The following is a 26102-nucleotide window of genomic DNA, read 5'->3' as shown; positions in this document are numbered from 1 at the left end:
TAAATCACATTGTTGGCTTTTTTTTTTTTCATTTTTGGCATGAGAAATGTCTCTAACTGCAGCTAGCCCTGGGGAAGAGCCTCTGTGGGTCTGTTTTGCTCAAGGACTCTGCAGACGGGTTAAGTCGAGGCCCCTGGGACGAGGGTGACCCAGGGTTTCCAGGGCCCAGGGTCATCCCAGGGTCCTGAGCAGAGGGAGGCAGGAGGGTCAGAAGCTGAGATGGAGACGCTGCGCTGCTGGCCGTGCAGACGAGGGATGGGCCCCCGAGCCCAGGACGCGGCGCCTCTGGAAGCTGGAGGAGGCGGGACACGCTCCTGCCCTGGGGCCTCCGGGAGGACCCGCCCTGGCCTCACCTGGGTTTTAGCCTAGTGAGACCCATTTTAGATGTCGGACCTACAGATAATAAATGTATGTGGTTTTAAGTCACTAAGTCGGTGGTAATTTGTGATGGCAGCCAGAGGAAACACATACAGTGCCCAAGAAGTTGCAGACACCCCAAAAACGGGGTTTGGTGCAGCCAGGTTGTGCACAGACAGAAGACCAGGGGCTTCTCAGAGGGGATGACGTCTCACAGGGCTTTGCAGGATGTGTAGGAGTTTGTCTGGGCCCAGGTGGAGAAAGACTTGCCTGAACCGAGGTAGGAAGGCCTGGATCTGCCCTCCCCTCTCTCCCAGCCCTCCTGCCCTTTGGCTCCTGAGTTGCACCTTCTCGGGGCATTTCCTTAGTGCCGGGAAGCCGGAGCCCCGGTGCCATGTGACAGGGGCTTGGTGTCCTGGCCCGGCCCGGCTCCCAGGCTTGCAAATGCTCACATGACCGCAGTCCTCCTCTGGGAGCACAGAGAGAGTCTTTTCTTCTGCTCCCTCGTCACCCTTCGTCACCGCAGGGTCGCCGTCCGCCCGCGCCCACGAGCCAGCTCGGTCTGGGGCTCCGCGCTGCCAGCCAAAGGCGACCTCACTCTGTGGGCACCTCCTTCGTTCCCTTTTCTCCGGCCCTTTCTAAATATAGCCACTGGGGACCCGATTTAGCCCGCACACAAAGGAGCGGCTGACAGGCAGTCACAAGACGCTGGTCCCCCATGGGCACGTGCCCTCTCTCGGGGAACAGCCCCTGGCGAAAGCCAGCTCGGGTGTCACGGTCCCCGCGGTCCCACCACAAGGTCACGGACCCACGGAGGGTCAGAGAAGGCCCCCACGTGGCCTCCCCTCCCCGCGCCGGCCAGGGTGACCTTGACCCTGGGGGAGCTGCAGGCACGGGAGGCCCAGGGCTCGGAGCCGAGGTCTGGCCCCCGGGGGGCCCCCAGGGGGGCAAGCGAGGCCGGGGTGCCGGCTCAGCCTCTGCAGGGGGCAGAGGGGTTCCACGAGGTTTGCGTCGGCCTCGTACTGGGGTTCAGATGCCAGCGCGGCTCCCCTGGCTGTCCGTGGATGCCCCGCGTGGGGGGTGGCCCCATCCCCACGGCCGGGAGACGGCACGGCCGAGACCCTCCCTCTGACTCTCTCAGCACAACGTCCAGCCTGTGCCGTCCACGCTGTGCACTTTCAGTAGAGTCTACAGCCGTCTCCCCCCAGGCACTGTGACATCAGGGCCGGGTCACTCTCTTGGGGGGCCGTCCTGGGCGCTGTGGGGGGCTGAACAGCGTCCCTGGCCCCCACCCACTCGATGCCAGGAGCTCCCCCAGTGTGACACCCACAGATGTCCCCAACATCACCTGGGGTCCCCAGAGAGCAGGACCCCCGGGTGGGAGTCCCTGTTCTAGGGGCTTCTGTGATGTGGACAATAGTGCAAAGCTCTCCCCCCACCTGAGGTGTGCAGGGCCGAGGCCTCGTGCACACAGTAGGGGTGCAGAAATGCACGTTGTTGCAGGTGCATGTGGACCCGGCCGTCTGCAAACCCGGCTCCCCGGGCCCTGAAGGGGGAGGCTTGTTCCAACGGGACCTGTTTCCCCCAACCCGCGCCTCCTTTTGTCTGGCTTTGGGATTCTTTCCTGTCAACATACAGCCCGTCTCTCCTGCACGCGGCATCCCCGGAACAGTCATCCTGCCAGGCAGAGCCGGGCCGCAGCTGTGTGTCTGCGGGATGTTTTTCTTCCCTATTTACCGGCAGGCAGGGCTGGGGGCGGGCTTCTGGGCCCCGGAGGGGACAATTCAGCAGCTCCGGGAGCTGTGAAGCTGCTGGTTCCGGAAGTTTCAAGGCGAAGCGAAGGCTGTTTGTGTTCTCTCTGAAGACAGGGAGCCGCCGCCAGCCGCCTCCCCTCCCCTCGGGCCGTCCAGCCACTCCCCCGTCACCAAGGCCACCGTCCTCCGGCCCTGACGCAGCCCGCTGGCCAGCCACTCGAGCCCCACGGCCTCGATGGCAAAGAGCTGTACTGCCTGGAATGGCCAGGGCTCCCCCGGAGCAGGAGCTCACTCAGGCCAACTTCCTGCATCGTCGGGAGCTTAAACGCACGTGGCACTCATGTCCCAGTTCACGGGGACCACAGGGAACGATTCGGCCCGCTCGTGGAGGAGCCACCGGAAAGCCCTCTGGTTTTAATGCTGTTCCCGAATGGCAGTGCCGCTGCAAAGGCAAATGGCAGAAACCGTGTGTGCAGCCTGCCCATGTAGCGTCTACACCCAGCGGCCAGCAGTGAACACCACCTGAGCTGAGTGACCGAGGTGTGGCACAGAGGGTGCTAGAAAGAAGCCAGCCCAGCAGTCCCGAGACCCAGTTCTGGCCTCACCGTGGCCTGTGTATCAGCTGTCTGCGCCGCGTAACAAAGTATTGCAAACGTAGCAGCTTCCAACGGCGCCTACGTGTCGGCTCGAGGTTCTGGAGGTCCACATTCGGGCTGTGGTGTGGCCGGCTTCTCTGCTCAGGGGCTCACGAGGCTGAAGTCGGGATGTCTCACCTGGAGCTCGAGGTCATCCGAGCCCATTCAGATTGTTCCAGAATTCAGTTCCTTGCAGCTGCAGGACTCGGGTCCTCGTTCCCTTGTCCACTGTGCCAGGGGCTGCTGTCAGACGCTAGGGGCTGCCCCCATTCTTCGCCACCTGGCCCCCTCCGTCTTCAAAGCCACAACAGAGGGTCTTCGTTGCATGGAGTCCCTTTCAAGGTTCAAATGACTGCTTCTCCCTTTTACGGGCTCACCTGATTAGGTCAGGCCCACCAAGAATAATCTCCCTTCTTAAAGTAACCTGGGCCGCGTGACATGGCCTTGGCCTGGAGCGATATCCCGTCATAGTCTCAGGTCCCACACTCTAGGGGAGGCCATGCGACAGGGTCACTGGGGGCCCCACCTTGTTTCATTTCTCTCACGGGCACATAGCCCCTGTTGCGCCCTTGCTAGGTTGCTGGTGAAGGTTCATTGTGACATAACAGGTGTGACAAATGCCTTGTAAATGGCCAAACAGCCCTCTGGAGATGGGGGGGGGGGTGGTGGAGGGGCCACCAGTGCATGCCCCAGGGTGGTCTCTACAGGCTGAAGGCAAGATTGGGCGCAGCAGCCCTGACTCGGGGTGGGGCCTGAAGCCCGCAACCCAGCACAGGAAGAAACCCTGGTACCCATTCCCTGGGGGCTCCTGACCGTCTGCAACAGCAGATTCAGGAAACAAGCGTTATCTGAGGGCTCTGTTGAGAGGTTCTAATCCAGGGGTCCTCAACCGAGGGGCGGTCCTGCCCCCAGGGGACACTGGGTGATGCCTGGGGACATCTGTGGCTGTCACACTGGGGGCGCTTCTGGCATTGAGTGGGTGGGGGCCAGGGATGCTGCCCAACCCCCCACAGCGCCCAGGATGGGACCCAGCCCCCATGTCAGCAGTGCTGAGGGGGGACCCTGCCGTGGTCCATCCCACTTGTGACAGAGGTCCCGTTTTTGACTCTGAAAGCCGGGGGCTCGCTGACCCTTCTCACCCCCGGCCTGGCGGCTCGAGCTGCTTCTGGAAGAGGCATTGCTCTCTGAGACACAGGATGCGGGAGCAGCGGGTTAATGGGGCGCTGACCCCGACCCCGTCCTCTCATCTTCCAGCACCACCAGCCCAGGTTTTCATGAACTTAGGAGGCAGCGCAGGGCCCGCTGCTGGAAACCTCGACCGTCGAGAACATGCGCCTCTGGATGGAAGTGGAGAAGAGATGCTGCTGCTCCGGCCTCGGGGGGTGGCCTCGGGGTCCGACCTGTCCCCACCTGAGTCCCCAGGGCTGTGGGTAAACCCTCATGGGAGGGAAGTGACATCAGGAAACAGCCAGCCGGGCCGCCCGCGCCTGGGCGCCCGCCCGGACGGAGCCCTGTCCCCCCCCTCCACTTCCCTAGGGGCGGGGCCTCTCACCCGGAGGAGGGTCCCCTGCGGCCACCAGCACCGGGAGCCGCTCCTCGAAGGCCCTTCCCGCCCAGCCGGCCCGCCGCGCATTTTTCACATTCTTTTCCTTTTACGCACCCGTTGGCCGACTTTGGCCGACTTTCGGAAGCATCCCGCTCGCTGCCTTCTGGAAAGAGCCGGCCGGGTGTGGGTTTCTGGAGCGCTCGCGGGGAGGGGCGCTGTCCCAGCTATGAGAGCTATGTGAGGAATTCACGGGATGGGGCATTTTTGGGTCCTGCTGTCATTGCTTCCTGTGCAGCCGGAAAACACCTCTGAGCGGAGATGGGACCACGGCGCCCACAGAGGAGCCGCGGCTGCTTTTTGGGTCTCTGGGGGACGCCGGCCCCCGCGGTGTCTGGGCCAGTCTCTGGGTCACCGGCAGCCGGGAGCTTCCCTGGGTGCCCAGGGTGTGGGCCAGGGCGGCAGGGAGCTGACCCACTTTCCTGTGGGGCTGGGGCCACCGCAGGCCTGCTGAGCGCATGTTGGCTTTGCACAGTAGGGCAGCGAGGTCCAGCCTGCCCGCCCCCTATGGGGCTCGGGGACCTCTCTGCCTCGAGTCCCCTGTGGGCAGTCCCGATGTGCAATCCTCCAAAGCATCTTGGCGAAACCGAGTGACGTCTTGGAGCCGGCCACGTCTGGGCCTGTCCTGCCTCGCTGGCGGGAAAGCCTGCTCCAGGCGTTGGGAAAAAATTCCCAGGAACCTTGGCATCGCTTACAAACCACTAGACAGGAGGCACGAGGCTGAGACTTTTTTTTTTTTTGGAGGAAGATTAGCCCTGAGCTAACTGCTGCCAATCCTCCTCTTTTTGCTGAGGAAGACTGGCCCTGAGCTAACATCCGTGCCCATCTTCCTCTACTTTATATGTGGGACGCCTGCCACAGCATGGCTTGCCAAGCGGTGCCATGCCTGCACCCAAGATCTGAACTGGCGAACCCTGGGCCGCCGCAGCCTGCCTCTGGGTGCACAGGGAACAGGGCAGTGTGGCGGGACATGGCCAGGCTGCCCCTGGGTCGGGTCTCCCATAAGCCCTGGTTTGGAATTCGATTCAAACCCTGGCCAGACCTCCAGCAGCCGCGTGATCTTGGGAAGGTTGTTAACATACTAACATCTTCAAGCCTCCGTCCCCTCGTCTGTGAAAATTGACACAATAATTCCGTCGTGACGCCTGACATCATGGTCCTCACCAACGATCGGGACTATTGTGACTATTTTTACTGCCATTTCTGCACCTTTATCGCTGAACAAACCAGTGCCATCTCTGAGCCTCAGTTTCCCCGCCTGCAAAACGAAGACAGAACAGAGCGAAAACCCTCGGCTTCTGAGCGGGAAGAGACTCTCGCAGTGCTCCACTCCTGGGGGTCAGGGGTACGTCCATCGTCTTGATTATGGGGATGATTTCCAAAGCCATCAGATTCTACACTTTACGTAAGCTCAGTTTATTGCATATTGATTATATTTATATAGTATGAAGTTGTTATAAGTTTTTTAAAATTATATATATAACAAATGGAAATGAAGCCACTTTCTAGTTCTGAATTATACGGATGAGAAAGTTGAGGCTCAGAGAGTCCAGGGGACGTGCCCAGGACTGGGTCTCCCAGCCCCGAGTGAGAGCTGGCCCCCTGCGCTCCATCATGTGCTCAGTACACACACAGATTAGCGCTCCAGTGTCCTTGTCCACGGGCCAAAAACACAAATCTCACCTTTCTTGCTCCAAGTCAGACAAACCATTGGTTGTTTTCATATTCCAGTTTAGTTCTGATCAGGAAGAAACATATAGCTTCCGTTTCAACAACAGCGAGATGAGGTCTTTTCCTTCCTCTTTTAAAAAGCGTTGGCTTAAAAGTGTTACTCCGTACACGTGAGGAATATTATGCAGCCGTGAAAAGGGGTGAGGCCCTGACACAGCTGCACGTGGACAGACCTTGAACACACGACGCTCAGGGAGAGGAGCAGACACAGAAGGACACACGGTGTGTGATCCCATTGATGCGAAATGTCCCATTTCTCTTTAAAATTTCGCCTTGGGATGGTTTTAAGCAGAGAAGTCACATGGTGAGATTTCTTCTAGAAAGATGATTCAGGGGCCCAGGGCGGAAGATATTTTGGAGAAAGACATCCCAAGGGAAAGACAGTGACCCTGTTCCCCAGGAGAGGCAGGCAGACAGGTGCACCAACCACCTGGGTGTGACCCACGTCCCCACACGAGATGTGGCCCCGGGCAGGGAGGCCCAGGATGCGAGCTTCGACTTGGCACTTCCTTTTCCGGGGGGCAGGGGCCTCTGCTGGTTTCTGAGTCGGGGAGGGACGGACTCAAGTGCATTTTGAGAAGCTCGCTCCAGCTGTTGGCAGGAGAGACGGAGAGAGCAGATGCCCCTGGTGGGACGGCCCAGGAGCTGCCTGAGGCTGCGTGGTGGCCGTGCAGGGAGGGGCTGGCTGGGCTCAGAAACCCCAGGGGACAGCTGGCCTTGCGCCCTCTGGCCCCGGACCAGCCGCTGCAGATGGAGACAGGTATATATTTTTTCAGATGCTGACTTCATTTTTCCTGTGTGTAGGGTCACACGATTCGATGAGATGTCACTAGCAAACTCCCGAAATGATCCCAAGGACCCCACTCACTGGAATCCAGTAACCAAACAGCGTAATAAAAAATACTGCTGTAAATTTAAGGCGGAAGCTTAGGCCATTCTGTTAACGGACTGGCTGGTGGCAACTGTCAAGTTGACGTCTCTTAGGATTCTCGTGTGTTCCGAGGCTCTTTCTGGATTTTCACTTCCTGTTGTTTTTTCCACAGGAAACTTCTAATTACTTTATCAAGTTCTTTCTGGAACTTTCTAATTATTTTATCAAATTCTTTCCCTTCCTCAACATGTTTTGGGAGTTTTTTTTTTTATCTGTTTGTTTTTTTACTCCTTCTCGCATTTCCCACCCTTCATCTGGAGTCATTTTTCTCGAATATCCTTTCATTTTACCTTTAAGAAGGCAGGACTGCTGGTGAGAAAGTCTGTTTCTGTTTGTGTGAAAATGTCTTTATTTCACCCTAATTCTTGTAAATATATTTTTAAATTTTTTTATTGGGGTCATATGGGCTTATAACATAGTGTAATTTCAGGTGAATATTATTATCTATCAGTTTCTGTGTAGACTGTGTCGTGCTCGCCACCAATAGCCTAGTTTTTATCTGTCACCATACGCATGTGCCCCTTTACCCCTTTCGCCCAGCCCCCAGCCCCCTTCCCCTCTGGTCACCACTAGTCTGTTCTCTTTATCTGTGTGTTTATCTTCCACATATGAGTGAAATCTTACGGTGTCTGTCTTTCTCCATTCTTCTTATCTGACTTAGCATAACGCCCTCAGGATCCATCCATGTTGTGGCAAATGGCACGATTTCTGTCTTTTTTATGGCTGAGTAGTATTCCATTATCTCTGTATATACCACATCTGCTTTATCCGCTCACCCATCGATGGGCACTTGGGTTGCCCCCATGTCTTGGCTATTGTATTTCACCTTAATTCTTGAAGTTTACTTTCATCAGGTCTAGGATTTCCACTGGAGCGGTCAAATTGTTGGTCCTTTTTCCTCTGGCAGCTTACGTTTGTTTGTTTGCTTTACAATTAATTGATTTTATTAAGGTATCCTTCATATTCAGTAAAATGAACAGATCTTAAACATACAGCTTGATGGATTTTGACAAACACACACACCTGTGTACACCAACACCTCAGTGAAGATACAGAACATGTCTAGAGTCTGTCCTTTTGCTTGGCAAAATCTTTTTGAGATCCGCACATGGGGCCCCGTCTATCAGTAGGTGGTTCTTGCTCTTGCCTAATCGTAGTCCACAGTGTGAATGACCGGTTTGTTTATCCGTTCTCCTGTTGACGGGCATTTGGTTTGTTTCCAGTTTTTGCTATATAAATACAGATGTGCGAACATCTTGCACAAGTCCTTTTGGGGCGATATGTTTTTATTTATCTTGGGTCAATCCCTAGGAGTGGAATTGCTGGGTCGTAGTTTAATAAGAAACCGCTAAGCCATCTTCCAGAGTGGCTGTTTTATCCTCCGTTTTATCCATCATTATCTCTTCGAAGTTGGCTCCTGCCCCATTCTCCCCTCCTTCTGGAGTTCCAATTACATGCATATGAGGAATTACTGTAGTTTCTCTGTCTTTTACTCTGCGATTTCTTTCTCTTTGTGTCTCCATGCTTCATTCTGGATGTTTCCTCTGACCCGTCTTCCAGTTCACTAATTTCCCCTTTGGCTGTCTTTAATGATGCTGTTTCTTCCATCGTGCTCTTACCTTCCAGTTATTGACACTTTCCACATGTCCGCTGGTTCTCTTTTGCTTTAGCTTCCAATCCGCAGCTGAAATTCCGATTTCACCTATTTATCTCCTTGAACATAATTAACACGATGATTTTAAAGTGTACAAAAGCCCCGTGAGTCTGTCTGTATTGCCCGTTATTTCTGCTGATTTTTGTTCATGTGGTCGTGTCTCCTTGTATGCCTGGTTATTTCCAGTTGTGTGCTGGACATTGTGATTGCAGATTTGTTTGTAGAGATAATGTGCAGCCTAAGATGATGTTGATTTTTTTTGCCAAGGGGGATTTGTGTTTACTTCTGCCCCACCTCTAGGGTTGATAGCCATCGGGGTCACCGCCCTCCCCAGTTAGGAACTGAGATTATTCAAAACTCAGCTGCAGTCGCTGGGAGGGTCTGTCACCCCAAAAACCAGACTCCTGGGCTTCCATCCTCCCCCAGATCCTGGCTGGAAGCTCTTCACTCTCTTAATAACCCTCCAGATGCTTCTATATTCTCTCCAGCTTTTGCCCTCAGGGGGAGAATCTGTCCATCTTAGCTGGCCCACCATTGTGTAAGCCGAAATCCGCCCATAGAGATTTCTATCTGACGTCCAGGTGGCCTAGGAGGAGGCCATCAGTGTAGAGAGCATCCTGATCTGAGAAGCACAGAACGACCAGCTGGGCTCCAGCCTCAGCTTTTAGCACAAACCTCTGATTTCCTGATTGAGGAAGCCAAGACCCAGGTCAGGGCCAAGCCGGGGTGTGAATCTGGGTTTCCCGTCTCCAGACGTGGTGCTGTCTGTTGGATCTGCAGGAACGGGTGGCAGCCTTTGTCCCTTGCACTGAGGTCCCTGGAAATTACAGTGGGCTCAGCAGGACCCTCATGCAACTCAGGGTCACCAGAGGCCAAGAAGCCGCTAATCGTGTCCACGGATGTCACAGAGGTGACCTGGGCCTGACCGGACATCGTGGACTCTCTGAGCTCACGGCAGAGCTTAAAGGAATCCAAGCTCACCTTGACTTTATGGCCTCCGAAAGGGGAGGAATTTGCAGGCATCGTCAGACACAAAATGGACCATTTAGGCCTCTCCATTTCTGACTCTCCCACTCATTTCATCCATTCCTGTTTTGAAGATGATTAACTTCAGGCCCTGCCCAGGTCTCCCCAGGCCACGTGGGGAGAGTGGCCATCACAGTGCAGTAAGCTCCGTGGAGAGTGGGATTTCTCAACAGCTCCCAGCAAACCGGCCCGTCCACATTCACCGGGTGCAGGATGTCCGGGTCACCTTGTCCCTCGTTCTTTCTCTCCAACAGCTGTGTTATACTTGGCAGTTGCCACAAGTCTCTGAAAAAGGGCCCTCTCCATGGCTGCTGGCTTCTGGGGTCCCCCATTCCCTGGCACAGGAACTTGGGACCTGGGGGTCTGTCAGGCTCAGGGCAAAGAGGGAGTGCCCCTCTGAGCATTCCAGTGGGGTGCACTGGAGCTCAGAGAGGGGAGGTAACTTTCCCAAAGCCACACAGCTTTGGGAGCCAGGGCAGAATCCAGGTCTGCTGCCTTGCACAGCAGCTCCGCCTCCTGAGGTTCTCTCCTCCTCAGGAGTCGCGGTCTCACCCTCTTCGAACGTCTTGTTGGGCAAGTTCAAGGAGAAGCTGTGGCCCTGTGTGACTTCTCCTAGTCACACGGGGTCGTTGGATGCTGAGAAAATTGAACCCCCTTTGGAGACAGGCTTCTGTTTCATTCAGTACCGTTTCCATCCAAACTGTTTGCATTTTGCCAAAATGAACCTCTTTGAGCTGCAGACTTTCCTCTGATAAGGGAGTCCCATGAAGGCCTTAAATCTTGCCGCCAGGGGACACTGGGCGATGTCTGAGGATGTCCGTGGCTGTCACACTGGGGGAGCTCCTGGCATCGAGTGTATGCGGCCAGGGATGCTGCTCAGCCCCCCACAGCCCCACAGTGAATGACCCGGCCCCGATGTCACAGTGCGAGGTGGGAGCCTGGACCATGGTGACTTGTTTCCCCCACTGCTGATCAGGCACCTTTAGGATTTGATGAACACAAGAGTTGAGCCACTTGACACACTGGAGCCCTGGACTTTCTTCCCTGACCCTGTCACCACTTTTGTCACACTTCTCGCCTGGATCTGCCCATCCAGCCACTCAGCAAACATTGACCCTGACCCAGTCCGCCCCGTGGGGCTCATAGCAGCGTGGGGGCCGGCCTGCGGGCAGGTGGTGTGGCTCCATGAGGGGCGCAGGGGGTCAGGGCTCGGCCCTCGCTCAGGGACAGTGGTTGGGACAGGCGATGTTTAGGCCAGACCTTCCTGGAGGGACAATCAGTGCTGACGAAAGTCCCTTCGGCCCACAGATGAGTCTTGGGAAATCCGAGCGTGTCACAGCATCAGGCCAGCGCCAATGTCCCAGTTTGATCTTGTCCCACAGTCATGCAAGAAGGTCACCATCGGGCGAGAAGGATGCACGGGGCTCTCTGTGCTATTTTTGCATCTGCGCGTGAGTCTGTGGTTATTTCAAAAACACGAAATAGCGCATGGACTTTGGAAAATGTTTAACTTGTGAAGTTAAACATACACCTGCCCTGGGTACCAGAGATCACACGCCTTTAGGATTTGATAAACACGAGAGAAATGGAACCTCAGGCTCCCACAGAAGCCTGTGTGTGAATGTTCATCGTGGCTTCATTCACTGGAAGCAACCCGGATGTCGCCCGATTCGCGAATGGCTCAACAAACCATGCGATGTTCGCATAGTGGAGTACTACGCAGCAGTGAAAAAGGAACAATGGACCCCCCACACACACAACACAGTGCAACAGCACATCGCACAGGCATCGTGCTGAGTGAAAGAAGCCAGACTCCGTACCAGGTGACTCCATCTATAGGATTTCCCGAAAAGGCGAAACTATCGGAAAAGAGAACTGATCGGGGGGTTGCAGGGGCTGGCTGCAGAGCAACAATATGGGGGAGTCTCTTAGGATGATAGAGTCGTTCCGTATCTTGATGGTGGTATTGGCTTCGCGACTGTCTGTGTTTATAAATTCTCATCAACTGTATGCCCCAAAGCACGAATTTTACTGTTTGCAAATTATACCTTAACAAAAAACAGTAAAGGAAATCATGAAAACAGTCACTGACAAAACTCACTTTGAGGTTCCCTTTCCGCCTTTATCCACGTATTTTTCAATACAACGGTAAATAATCACACCTTCGGACCTGGCTCGTCGCCTTTTCTTCACACAATGCCTCCTCTCTGCTCCACATCTTTACGCATCATTTATGACAGTTGTATAATGTTCCACCGGGAAACATCCCATCGAATCAGCCGTCCCCCCTGGTGCAGAACGTGCAGCTTCCTTCTCATTTTTTTACTGTTATAAATAATGCAGCTGTAAACGCCATCCTGTATGGAGCGTTTTCTTTCTTTTAATTTTTTTCCTCGGGATAAATACCCGATGGAGGGATTGGAGAGGACGGCCTTGTGGTTCTTGACGTGCAGGTTGTCATTCTATAGCTGTTTATGTGGAATCTCTTTGGGTGTGAAATAGGTCTGATGTAACCCAAAGGTCTCACCCAGGGGGCAGTCCTGCCCCCAGGGGACACCGGGTGACATCTGGGGACATCTGTGGCTGTCACACTGGGGGAGCTCCAGGCATCAAGTGGGTGGGGGCCAGGGATGCAGCCCAGCCCCCCACAGCACCCAGGAGTGACCTGGCCCCAGTATCCACAGTACCGAGGGGGGAGACCCTGTTCTGAACGAGGTCCCCCATTTCGCCATCCCCGCAGCCCAGCACTGAGGCCTCGTGTCTCAGCTCAGATCTGTGCTATTCGGGGGCGATACCCTCCTTGATAATGATCGCAGCTTCACAGTACATACTGGTCTGCACTGGGGGCCTTCCCATCCTTGCCCGTCGGACACGCTTGTCCGATCCGTCTGCGGGAGCCGGCTGAGACCTGCCGTGACCTCCCCGCCCCTCCTGGAGGCCAGCCTGATGCTGCCGCGTCTGTTCAGGTTCTATTTTAGGCAAACCCGGAGTCCAGAAAGTGACCCGCCCCTGCCTCCTGGAGCTGCCCCTCCGCCCTCTCCCCCCAGCTTCCCCAGGCCCTGCCGGCTCCGGGGGCTGGCGGACGCTCTGCAGGGCCTGGGCGGGCCGGCGAGGAGGGGTGCCCGGCGCCGTCACGTGCTCTTGCGGCGAGCCGGCCGGTGAGGAATGTTCTCGGCTGACTCAGCGATGCTGCCGCTCCAGCCCGAAGCGGGGGGCACGGCCGGGCCCTGAGTCAGTGCCTGGAGGTGACACCGGCTGGCACAGGGCTTCAGTCTGCCGCATGGGCTGCGGTGACACAGCCAGCGTCTGGGTCTCAGCCTCTCGGCATGCTCACACACATACCCCTATGCACACACGCTCACACATAGGTACACACACAAACACACACAGCGACACACATACACACACATGCATACACGGATATAAGGGCACAAACACGCCTGCACATGTGCACATGCACGAACACACCTACGGATATGCACGCATGTGCACACGTGCATTCACACATATGTACATGCACACAAACACATGCACACATGCACCCACAAACACCCACACACATACCCTGCAGCCCTCTGGCCATTCCCCGGGGTCTGGGTTATGACCAGGCTCAGAGGGAGCATCTGAGGGTCTGGTGCCTGGAGCAGAAAGCCAGCCGCGCTCGGGCTCCAAGCTTACGGGGACGGCCACGGTTTGGGGTGGCCTCACGGGGTGGCCGGGCCCCAGGGCCCCGGTGGACACCTCTGAGTGCGGCCCTGAGCAGGTCTCCCGCCTTCCAAGGAAACACGCCGTGGGGCCCACCCGTTTGTTCTCTGTGCGCGTCTATATTTAGCGCTGAGTAATTTCAGTATTTTTAAGCAGAACCAAGGGCGGTTTTCCCTGAGCTGGATGTTTTGTGGCTGCTTTGAAGCTGTCTGCTGAATCAGAGCCTTCTGGAAGGCCACACGTGGGCTCCGCGCGCCCAGGGCAGACACACTCCGGCCCCTACTGACCCCGGGGTGGGGGGGGGGGTCTGGATGTCTGCCGGGGTGCGGGGAGCCAGCCGTGTGGCCGGGTTTGGTTTTTAATTGAAACCTGTGTGGAGATCTCTGTCGATCGCCGTGCATGGGATTTGTAACAAGCCCCAGAGAGACATTCCCTGCATCCTTCAGTCCATCTCCCACTGGTAACATTGTGTCCAAACTCGGCCAGCAGCCCAGGCGGGCTGTTGGCGCTGTGCATCCTCCCGCCCCTTTCCCTTTCTGCAGGTTACTCCTCTGCCTGAGCGTGAAGTTCTCTGCACGCTGATCCCACGTGCAGGCGCGTGCATCCACCGCCACGGTCCAGACACGAGGTTTCCAGCGCCGCAAGGACACTCCTGTCACCTTCGCTCCCCAGACCCCCCCACCTGCCCCTGATCCCGGGAACCTTGAATCTACCCCCATCGCTACAGTCGGGTCCTCTCTGAAACCTTCTCTAAGTGTGACCTTTGGGCATTGGCCTCGTTCACCCAGCAGAGCTCCCGAAGAGCCATCCAAGGGGTTGTGTGCGTCAACAGTCCGTTCCTTTTTACTGCTCAATAGGAAATTTTTTTTTTTTTTTGAGGAAGATTAGCCCTGAGCTAACATCTGCTGCCAATCCTCCTCCTTTTGCTGAGGAAGACTGGCCCTGAGCTCACACCCGTGCCCATCTTCCTCTACTTTATATGTGGGACGCCTGCCTCAGCATGGTTCACCAAGCGGTGCCATGTCCGCACCCAGGATCCAAACCGGCAAATCCCAGGCCGCTGAAGCAGAACGTGCGCACTTAACCGCTGCGCCACCGGGCCAGCCCCATCAATAGGACATTTTTTGAAAATCTGCAATCTGCCTTTGATTTTCTGGAGCTACCTGGCTCTGATCATGGAACAGACAGAGCTACAGTGTGTCACGCGGAAGGCTGAGTGCTCCTTAGTTACCCAGTTAAATGTCGGCCCCCTGGGTCCCCAGCTTCCCAGGCTGCTTGCACTGGGGCCTTGCACGGCCCCCCAGCACTGACCCTCATGGGGGTTTCCTCAGCCTCAACACTGATGACATCAGGCCCGGTCACTCTCTGGGGGGCCGTCCTGGGCGCTGTGGGGGGCTGAGCAGCATCCCTGGCCCCACCCACTCGATGCCAGAAGCCTCCACAGTGTGACACCCACAGATGTCCCCGGACGTCACCCACTGTCCCCTGGGGGCAGGGACACCCCGGGTGAGAACCACGAGGGACCACTAAATGAAGATTGGGTGGAAAAAGTAGAATTTTCACTGCCTCCAGGAACAGATAAAAAATTTGCATAACTGAATGATAACTTATCACTCGCACACTGCCGGTGGGAAGTAAAATGACCCAGCCGCTCTGGAAAACAGTCTGGTGTTTTCTCTAAAATGTTAAACATGCAGTCTTGCTCCTCGGCGTTCATCCCTGGGTGTTTATAAAGACTCGTGTCTGCTCAATGCTTACACAATGAAGCGGGCTTCTTCACAACAGCCAAAAAGTGGAGTCGGCCCAGACAGATGTCCTTCACCAGGTTACCCTCTGGCCCACCCGTGCTGTGGAATACTACTCGGCAGTGAAAAAGGATAAACCAGCCGTACGTGAGCCACCTGCGTGGATCTCCAGATAGTTGGGGGGGGAACATTACATACCTATGGTTCCGTTTATATAACTTTCTCAAAATGACGGAAGTACCGAAAAGGAGAACCTCTGGGTGGTCGCCAGGGGCCAGGGGTGGAGATGCCCCAGATCTTCCCTGTGTCAGTGTCAACGTCCTGGTCGTGACCTTACTGCGGTTTGGGAAGATGTGGCCGCCGGGGGAGACCCATCCAGGGATCGCGGCTCCCTCCCTGTTATTTCCCACAGCTGCGTGTGACTCTATGGGCATCTCAGCGTCTAAAATGTCATTGAAAACAAATCACTTAAAACATTTTGGAAAGAAAATAGAAATCATCCTAAACGATAGCGAAGTAGGAATTATTGGTGCAATGCAGGATTGGCCTTCTCTGACCCCACGACACTGGGATGTGTGACCCCCAGTTCCCAAGGGCGCGTGGAGGTAAAGAGGTCGATGGTGGGATTCAGTGCAGAAGAAACAGCAGGCGCCTCCTCGTCCTGGCACTGAGGTGGCTGGAGGTCCACCCGGGCTTGTGGGGAGAGCGTTTATCTCGAACCATCCACCCGTCCAAGCTCACCATCCTCACTCAAGGAAACCATAGTGTCTGCCCCAATTCAGGTCCACCCAGAACCTCAGGATGGGACCCGATCTGGAAAGAGGGTCCCTGCAGACGTGATCAGTGAAGATGGGGTCACCCTGGAGTCGGGGCCCAGTGCACTATGGCTCGTGTCCTCATAAGAAGAGGGGAATCTGGACACAGGCCCGCACGGGGGAGAAGCCGAGGGCGGGGTGACACGGCCCCAGCCCAGGAGCGCCCAGGATGGCGGCCACACCAGAGGCTGGGAGGGGCGAGCGGGACCCCCCCTGGAGCCTGTGGAGCGAGCGCGGCCGTGCCCGCCCGGATCTCGGACTTGCAGGCTCCAGAATGTGAGAGAAGAAATTCCTGTTGTTTCCTGCTGCCCCGCCTGTGGTCATTTGTCCGGGCCACCCCAGGACACTAATAAGGGAACATTAGCCCCAGACTTTGGAAAGTTCTGGAAAACCCTGCAAAACCAACTGGGCTCCCTCACCCTCTGGCGACCGCCGTCCCTGAGTCTCCCGGGCTTTCTGACGTGATCCCCTCCCCTGTGCTGTTCCCCGCCCCCCGACCCAGAGCCGCTCCTGTGCAGCCCTTCCTGCCCCGGGCTCCCGCTGTGTCCTCAGAGGGGACGCCCCGGACACAGGCCGGGGGTCTGAACCGGGGAGCTGGCTCCCGTGGGGCCCGCGGCCTCCGTGCGTCGGCTTGATTCTCAGAGCGGCGTGGGGCACCTGGTAGGGACGTTCTCTGTGACAGTTTGCTGGACGAGCGGACAAAGGAAGGAAGGAAGGACATAGGGCCAGGCCCCCCAGAGTAGGGGTGACGTACCCAGGGCCACAGTGTGCCGTCTCCCAGGTGATCTGGAGCCAGGGAGCTCACCCGGGGTGGTCCTGCCCCCCAGGGGACCCTGGGCCATGTTCGGGGACATCTGTGGTTGTCACACTGGGGGTGCTCCTGGCATCGAGTGGGTGGGGCCAGGGATGCTGGTCAGCCCACTCCCCCCAGTGCCCAGGACGCCCCCCAGAGAGTGACCCAACCCCGATGTCACAGTGCAAGGGGGAGACCCGGAGCGGAGCGTCCATCAGAGACGACCCCAGCTCTTCCTTGCCGAGCCTCTCCCTCTGAGCCAGCCAGGAGCCGAGGCCGCTGTTCCATGGGCTCTCCTGGGGCCCTCGAAGGTCGCTGCCTGAGAGCACTTACCCCCAGCTGGCCGCAAGCGGGGACTGGGGACGCGGACAGCGTGGCTGCAGGGCGGCGGGCTGGCGAGGCTTCCAGGAGCGGGGCGTGCTGCCGCTCCGTCCTCGGCCCGCGGCCCCGGGGCCTCCCCAGCCGGCTCACGTCCGTCTGCTTCTCCCCACAGCTCTCTGGACGCCGGGGCCCAGAGCTGATGGCAGACAATGTCAGCCACTAACAACATAGCGCAGGCCCGGAAGCTGGTGGAACAGCTGCGGATCGAAGCCGGGATCGAGCGCATCAAGGTGAGCCGGGCAGGCGGAGGAGGGGAGAGACCCTCGGGCACAGCGTGAGAGCTCCGGCTGGGCCTCTTGCTGTGTGACCTTGGGCCGCTGACTTAACCTCTCTGAGTCTCAGTTTTCTCAGCAGAAAGGCACAGTTGACGTAAACCTTCATTCTGGGTTGTTGTGCCATCCAATGTGCCACAATGCTTCATAAACACAGCGGGACCAGAGTTCTGTGAACCCGACCCCCAGCCCTTGGGATCCTGCCCCGGACGGCCCAGCGAAGGGTCAGCGGGAAGCAGGCCCTGCTCTCTCTCTCTGTCCCTTCATTTGCAGAGCTGTGTCCAGCTCCCTCGTCACGACAGATGGGGACAGAAGTTAGAGACCCGGCCCTGGGGAAGGAAGGACGCAGGGCTGGTCATGGGCTCCCTTCTTCACTTCTGTGCTGACTGAATTTTTTGCAATAAGCACGTTTGATTTTTAGGCTAAAAAAAGAAAAAGGACAAACAGTTCCTGCTTGCAGACGCTTAGCCCGTCGGAGACCAGGAACGTGCAAAGCAAAATGAGATCCCGCACGGCCGGGCGGCCAGCTCCGCACACTGGCTTTTTCTTTACGATTCGCATCCCGTGAAGTTAGCCATTTTTAAAGTGCACAATTGAACAGCATTTGGTGAATTCAAAAGGCTGTGCAGCCAGCACCATCTAGTTCCAGAACATTCCATCAGCCCAAAAAGCACCCCTGTTCCCCTTAGCAGTCACTCCCCACCCCCTCCCCAGCCCCTGGCACCCACAAGCCCACTGTCTGTGGATCTGTCTGTTCTGGACGTTTCATGTCAATGGGGTCACAGGCCATGTGTCCTTCTGTGTCTGCGTCTCTCCCTGAGTGTCGTGTGTTCAGGTCCGTCCACATGCAGCTGTGTCAGGGCCTCGCTCCTCTTCACGGCTGCGTAATATTCCAGCGTGTGGGGGGACAATGTTGTGTTTATGTAGATGAATTTTAAACCCACGAGGGGACATCAGGACAACATCCAGGGTTCACAAGTTTCCCCCTTTCAAAGGGCATGGACCAGCGGGCCAGTCATGGCTTCTGACACTTTTCAAAGTCACCTTTGTGGCTAGGTAAGGACCAAGGAGTCTCCATCTGGAAGACCTGAGCCATTTACATGTCTAGATCAGTCCTGCTCCAGCTCCCTACTGGAGTAGCCAAGGTTCTCCAGAAAAAAACAGAAGCAACAGGGTGTGTGTATATAGACAGAGAGAGAGAGAGAGAGAGAGAGGTAAACGTATTTTGAGGAATTGGCTGATGAGATTGTAGGGCCTGGCAAGTCCCAAATCTGCAAGGCAAGACCACAGGCGGAGACCTAGGGAAGAGCTAATGTTGCAGCTTGAGTCCCCAGGCAATCTGGAAGCAGAATTCCCTCCTCCTCGAGGGACTTCAGTCTCTTCTCTGAAGGCCTTCAACTGATTAGATGCGGCCCACCCACTCACAGAGGGTCATTTACTCAAAGTCAACTGACTTAAATGTTAATCTCATCTAAGAAATACCTTCCTAGAGACGTATAGACCGGTATTTGACCAGATATCTGGGTACCGCAGCCAAGTCAAGTGGACGCAAAATCACCCATCACCCCATGTGTTTGTTCAGACCCGGATTTCCTGAGCACCTGTCATTTCCCAGTCACTGCTGGTCTCGGGAACTCACCAGGGAGGGATGGTCCGGCCCCCGGTGCAGACAGACTCACCCCTGACGACCAGACAGCGGAAGGGAGTCAGAAGCCGTTGTGATGGGCCCAGCCAGGTGGGGAGGAGGGCTGTGGTAACCCCTGCCCCGGGGAGGGTGCTGCCCCAAAAGGTGTCTGAATGTTCCAGAACTCTGCACATTCAAAGCATTCCTTGGGGCCGGAGAAAGAGCCAGGCCCGTGGCGCAGGGCAATGATTCACCCGCCGTTTGCTGTGCAGGAGGAGCCTGGGCCGGCCGTGAAAGCCGCGAGGAGGGAGTCAGCACAGGACCCCTTCTCCCTCCCGGTGCCCCCAGCCTGGCGGCCGGAACCACAGGGCATCATGTCTGCAAGTCCAGCCAGCCGAGGCCCGGCCAGCAAGCGTCCCCACGGCCTGGAAAGCCCGGAGCCCTGGGCACAGCCTGCTGTCACCCCGGGGACGCGGCGGGTGGGGCCCCACGCCGGCCCCACGACCTCAGCTATTTCCAGGGTCTGGAGACTATTTTTGGCGTCTAGGAGGAATGCTTTCCAGACAGAACTCTGGAAACCCAGCGCCGCCGCGGTCATCAAAGGCAGCCGGGAGTGGCCCCGTGGGCTCCCGACAGTGGCAATTGTCTCTGAGGACAGGAGTGTCCCCGGGGCAAACCCAGAGAAGCCCGCGGGCTCTCGGCAGCAGGGGACGCAGCGGGGCCGTCCTGGCATCCAGGGTCGCAGGGTCTTGGGTGCAGACACAGCTCACAGAGAGGTTTCAAAGCGTTTTTCTCAGCCCTGCCTCGACTTACCCTCAGACTTCCCCTGCACAGCCACCGCTTCACAGGTCAGAAAGTGTGGGGGCTGAGAAAGGCGATCCAAGTCCACCAACACAGTTCCCACCACTGGGTGAGATCCAGGCGCCCCACGCACCCCGGCCCGGGACACCCGAGACCAGCGCCCCAGCCCCCTAGCCCTGCGGGGTGAGCAGAGGGGGCGGCTCCTACCGCACCCTGAACGCGCCCCCAGGAGGAATGGGGCACGTGACCCAGGGATGACCCCCGAGCTCCCTGGACACTAAGCACCGCTTTTTCCCACGTCAGCTGTCCCAGGGGCTGGGGTGGACCCCCCGGCATCTCCTCCCTCCTCTTTCGGGGACCGTGATGCAGGTGGTCCCGAGCGTCAGCCCCCTCGCTGGGGTCACCAAGACCCCGAAGGGCTCAGACGACACAGAAATGAAACGCAACACGTCTGTCTCGTCCCCCTCGGTCCTGCCGAGGTCCAGGCAGGGTCTGTCTGTCCGGACCTCTCTCAGGCGGGAGGGGGTCCTTGACCAAATCCGTCTCTCCCTCAACCCTTTTCTTCAAAATCTGGGCAACTCCTGCTGAAGGAATTGTTCTTTTTAAATCTTTTAAAAATTGGGGCAAAATACACATAACATAAAATTAGCGATTAGTGATATTTAGGACATTCACAGTGTTGCACAATCATCACCACGATCTATTTCCAGAACATTCCATTACCCCAAAGAAGCCCCGTCCCCATCAGCAGACACCCCCACCCCTTCCCCAGCCCCTGGCACCCATAAGCCCGCTCTCTGTCTGTGGATCTGCCTGTTCTGGACGTTTCATGTCAATGGGGTCACACGCCGTGTGTCCTTCTGTGTCTGCTTATCTCTCTGAGCGTCATGTGTGCAGGTCCGTCCACGTGCGGCTGTGTCAGGGCCTCGCTCCTCTTCACGGCTGCGTAATATTCCAGTGTGTGGATGGACACATTGTGTGGATCCATCAGCTGTCGATGGGCACTGGGGTTGTGTCCACCTTTTGGCCATTGTGTACGATGCTGTGCACCTGCGTGTGTCACCCTTCTTATCTTTGCTCTCTCGTCCTTGTCCCCACACCCAGGTCTCCAAAGCCTCGTCGGAACTCATGAGCTACTGTGAGCAGCACGCCCGCAACGACCCCCTGCTGGTCGGCGTCCCTGCCTCCGAGAATCCCTTTAAGGACAAGAAGCCGTGTATTATCCTATAGCTCTGCTTTCCTGTGTGTCCCCCGCCCCTCTCTGTCTCCGTCAGGGTGTCATTCAGCACGTAGTCAAGCAAAGAGCTCGAGTCCCCAAAACTTTTAATTCCAAAAGAAATGCACAGCATCGCCACCACCCACATGGGGTAAAAGGCACCCTCTGGGTTTATTGGGGTTTCCAGACCCAACGACGCGCCTCTCCCGGCCCGGCTGGATGGGACGGTGGCTTCCCGCCACTTCCGACCAGGAATCACTGGCGTGCCGGGCAATGTGGTAGCGATTTTTTAAGCCTCTTGGTTGCCCTTTGAGCTGGTGGCCCGGAGCCAGGCCGGGCCGGGAAGGGGCGCAGGCGGGTGAGTTTGCCACCAGCCCGCGCGATTCTCGCACGATCGGCCGTTTGTGAAAAGACTTTTCGCCAGATCGATGCTGCTGTGCTTTTTTTTTTTTTTCTCTTGAGCGGAGTAAAATTGGGTGGGGGGAGGCAGGGGAGGGACATAAGGAACTTTTCTGGGAAAATTTCTCCTTCCTTCTTAAAAAATTGTGATTGCATACTGCTCAAATCAGACCTTGACAGCTGAGCTGAGGCTTAACTGTGCCGCGTAATCATGCACAGGTGGGTTTCTGCGGCCGCCAGGGGGGCTTTGTCTGCGAAACGCACCCCGTGTCGCCCAGTGCACCCCCGCTGTGTGGCGTTTTTGTGGCATGCGTCGCTCGACCGCCACACCGTGGGCCCCGCCCTTTGCTGGGGACCCCGCGTGTCACCCAGGTGGCTGTAGCATCACCCTGGGCGTTTTTCAGACAGAAATGCACCCCGGGGAGGCTGGGGCCTGGGCGGCTGGTAAAAGGTGTGCGATTGTCTGGAAGGAGGCAAGGGGCGTTCTGAGCAGAATTCTCCAGCATCCCGGCAGCCTCGGCAAGCTAAGCATCCTGGAGTTGACAAGTTGGGGCCAGGGAACCTGTTTTAATGACTTCTCCCCTGTTAGCCGCGGAGCAACCCCCTCCCCCGCCGGCGGCCGCGGGGACCCCACACAGCCCTGAACATCCCCACCCGCCCTGTCACTCACCCTGGGCCCGGTGGCGAGAAACTGGTCCAGCTCTGCAGAGTCTGAGGGCCCCATCCTCGCCTTCGGGGGCCAGAGCCTCGTGCCCGTGCTCACCCGAGCCCCCGGGGCAGCGCCAGGCTCTGAACTCACCTCGCCGGGAGGGTCGGGTGGGATGCAGTGCGCGCGGGTGGGCGCCCCTCCCTCCCCCCCGCCGGCCGGCTTGCGCAGGCGCAGACCGCACGGCCGAGCCCCCAGTGCCCAGCTTCTCCGGCAGGTCCGGGAGCCCCAGGGGGCTTTGGGGAGCCCGGCTCCTGCAAAGCTGCGCTTGGATGGGGACGCCACCAAGGGTCCCCGAGGCTGCAGCCGCCAGCCTGGGGGCGCCTCTCCCCACCCCCTGCAGAGCAGCAGGACGGAACAAAAGACTGTTCTGGAAACCCAGGCGCACCCAGGGGGAGGCCGGGGCGCGGCGGGGATTAACCCCCAGACGCCTGGGGGCCGGGGGGCAGGTGGCAGAGCCGGGCTCGTGGAGGCCACGTCGGCCGGCGAGGGTGACCCCGGCCACCCGGCCCTTCCCACCTGCTGTCTGGTGACTGGTGGCCAGTGCCCCCCCTTTGCTCCGTGAAAGAAGCCTTAATGCCTTGAGCCCGCGTCAGATCCTTGCACGCCCGTCCTTCCTCCTGCGTCCCCCAGCATCCCCGTCCTCCGGCCACTGGGCCCCAAAGCGGACGGGAGGTCCTGACTCCAGCCAGGAGCGCCCCAGGGGCCCAGCCCTCCCCTCTCTTCGTCCCCTGCCGTGCCAGCTGTGCCAAGCCCCGCCGTGTGTCCCCAGCCGAGTGACCCTGAAGAAGCCAGCAGGAAGCAAAGCCCCCTAGGACCCCCGGCTGAGGGAGGGGGGGCATGATCGCCCACCCCCCCAGGCCGGAAGCAAATTCGAACCCAGGCCAGGGGGCGGGAGGAGGCTCCCCAGTCAGAGACCCCAGAGACCGAGCCATCTGGGTAAACTGAGGCCCACGAGGGACAAGGACTGGCGGGCCCCCGCCCCATCACCACACCTGCTCAGCTGCCTCCCCCTGAGCCCAGATGCCCACAGCCTCAGACCCCAGGGAGGGGGCGATGGACAGAAGCCACACCATGGGTTTCCTTCTAGCTGAGAAAAAGGACCGCCCCACCCCTTAGAGTCGATCTCAGCGCCAGTGCACTTGTGCTGTCCTGGCGAGAGCGGCTGGCGTGCAAACGGGGTTTTTGGGACTGTACCTGCCCAGCGAGGCAGCGGGCTGGCGGTGGTGGCAGCATCACGGACCTTGGGGAAACCACCATCGAAACTATGTCATGGGGGGGTGATGAAGGATACACATGCACCCCCAAAAAAGGGCAGGGGTGGGAGACACGGAGCCCCCCTTTCTTCTGCAGCCTGTTCAGTGTTTCCAGGGGGCCCCGCCCAGCCCCTGACCGTGGGGGCACCTCCCCTCCCCTCCCCCACTCCAGGAAGGAGCCAGAATGTGCACCCCCCCCCCGCCACCCTCCCCCAAGGTGACCCCCAGGCCAAGAATTAAAGGACTCGGTTGTGACCTCCAGCCCCAGGACAGTAGCCGCTGGGCCACACCAGGCGGAAGGTGCTGTCTTTCTTCTGAGGTCCCGGCCACTGAGTGGGGACGGTGGCAGGCCTCCAGGCAGCTCATCCATATGTGACCAGCTGCAGCCCTGCCCGAGCTCTGGGGCGGGCAGGAAAAGGCCATCGGACCACCGCCCCAAGCACGAGTAACCAGGGCCGTTTTCAGGCTGAGGTGAGGCCACCAAGGTCACTCTTATAAAAAGCCAGCCCGCCACGGGGTCCCTGGACAAGAAGCCATATGCGGGTCACTCGCCCTCTTTCTCTGTCCCCCGTGGAAACCATTGCCAAACATTGTAAAGACCAGTCCCTGGTTTTCGCAAGAGATCTGTGGTTCCAGCAGGTTCCACCCCGTCTGCATTTGGATGTCCCGTGGTTTTTATTTCCGATTTTTAAAAAAAAAAAAATTCCAAGTGTGCCACACCCAGTTTCTCGCAGTGTTTTAATATTGTGTGGAATCGTTAATACAAAGTGAATTAATCCACAATAAAGCAGCTCAGTGTTCCTTTTCTCCCGGCTCCGGGCCCTTCCTTCTCTTCTGGCTGCTGGGTGGGGCGGGATGACCTGGCTTGGCTCCGGCAGAGGTGAGGGGCTACCCGGGAAAGAGGCAACATGGATGGACCCGGGCCTCGGACAGTAGCCCAAATGAGTAAGCTTTAGCTCTGATGGCTTTCTGATTTGCAGGGGGAAAAGCTACTTCAGGATCCGCACGCGCCACAGGGCCCACAGTTCAGGACCGTTGCTGTCAGGTACAGACATGGGAAAGGGCCTGGAGCCTGGGAAGATCTTAATCTCACCCCTTTGGGCTTGTTCCCTGCCCTCCCATCGCCCAGAGACTACCCTTGACCCCCAGATGTCGAGCAAGTCAGGGCCCTGACTCATACTGTACCAGGAAAAAAAGCTACATTTTTAATAATAAATCTGTAAATGGGTGATTCTGACCTCTGAGCAGAGAAGAGCTTTCTCTGTGTCAAGCATTTATAGATTCAATGACGTAAACATTATCTCCTATGAATCAAAAAATATAAAATGAGAAGGCAGTTCAGAAACCTAAAGATCGAACGGCTCCATGACCCAGCAGTTCCACTTCTGAGCCTGTAGAATAATCGAGAGCAGGGGCCCAAACAGACAACTGCACGGCAGCCGAAAAGTGGAAAGACCCCAAGTGTCCATCAGCAGGTGAATAGATGAACAAGATGTGGTCCGTCCACACCCTGGAATATTACGCAGCCGTGAAAAGGAAGGAGGTCCTGACACCTGCTCCCACGTGGACGGACCTGGAGGATGTGATGCTCAGGGACGTGAGCCAGACACAGAGGGACACACACTGTGTGGGCCACTCACAGGAGGTCCCCAGAGGAGCCACATCCACAGAGACAGAAAGTGGATGGGGGGCCAGGGGCTGGGGGAGGGGTGGGAGTCAGTGTTTCATGGGGACAGAGCTTCCGTTTGGGGAGATGGAAAGGTTCTGGAGACGGATGGAGGGGACGGTGGCACAACCGTGTGAATGTGCTTCACGCCGCTGAGCTGTGCACTGAAAAAAGGCCCCACAGGCCACATGTCCTGCCTCCCCATGCAGGAACTTCAAAGACAGTGTGCTCAGAACGAGGGAACCTGGGACCCTCTTTGCATTTGCAACCAACTTTTCAAGAAATGCAATGCCAAAAGTGTTCACTGACCTTGAGTTCTCCTTCACGAAAACCTCTTTGCTCGGGAGACAATGTAAATTTAAAAAAAAAAAAAAAAAGGTCCCGAATCCCTTTCAAATCAAAATGACTGCATTTTATGAAATTAAGAGGCTAATCTTTAACTCAGGATCAGTCACTTTTTAATTTTTTTTGGTGAGGACAATTGGCCCTGAGCTAATATCTGTTGCCAATCTTCCTCTACTTTATGTGGGACGCCGCCACAGCGTGGCTTGATGAGCGGTGCTAGGTCTGTGCCCGGGATCTGAACCTGCGAGCCCCAGGCTGCTGAAGCGGAGCACGGGAACTTAACCACTCAACCACGGGGCTGGCTCCATCAATCATTTTTTAAAGGTGCCTGGAGATACCACACTCACGTCACAGCTGTATCCAGAGCCAGGTCCGTAGCACCACGGCTGTTCAAACACATCATGCTTATTCGTTCTTTTAATTTATGGACACCAAATACTGATCGGTGCACAACAGGGACATGAATGTGGCAGCGAGAACACTGACTTAAGAGGCCAGATCTCTATCCAGCTCAGTAATTGAGCTCAGAGCCTCTTTATTTACTTTTTTTTTTTTTGAGGAAGATTAGCCCTGAGCTGACATCTGCTGCCAATCCTCCTCTTTTTGCTGAGGAAGACTGGCCCTGAGCTCACATCCGTGCCCATCTTCCTCTACTTTATATGTGGGACGCCTACCACAGCATGGCCT

At 57.2% G+C, this 26102-nt stretch overlaps 1 protein-coding gene across 4 annotated transcripts in view; it reads left to right on the top strand.

Annotated features, from left to right (window-relative positions):
- Window positions 1-24211, top strand: part of GNG7 (G protein subunit gamma 7) — a 126096-nt gene extending 101885 nt beyond the window's left edge. For all 4 annotated transcript variants that reach the window (XM_023644377.2, XM_023644376.2, XM_070272438.1 and 1 more), the window contains 2 exons: window positions 17243-17360; window positions 20932-24211. In XM_023644377.2, coding sequence (XP_023500145.1) covers window positions 17280-17360; window positions 20932-21057 — 207 coding nt within the window. In that variant the 5' untranslated portion in view covers window positions 17243-17279 and the 3' untranslated portion in view covers window positions 21058-24211. The remainder of the gene's footprint in view (window positions 1-17242; window positions 17361-20931) is intronic.
- The last annotated feature ends 1891 nt before the right edge of the window (window positions 24212-26102 follow it).

The sequence above is a fragment of the Equus caballus genome, chromosome 7 (assembly GCF_041296265.1).
Source record: "Equus caballus isolate H_3958 breed thoroughbred chromosome 7, TB-T2T, whole genome shotgun sequence".
Lineage (NCBI taxonomy): Eukaryota > Metazoa > Chordata > Mammalia > Perissodactyla > Equidae > Equus > Equus caballus.
The sequence above is the reverse complement of the archived record's forward strand: the minus strand, read 5'-3'. Positions and strand labels throughout refer to the sequence as shown.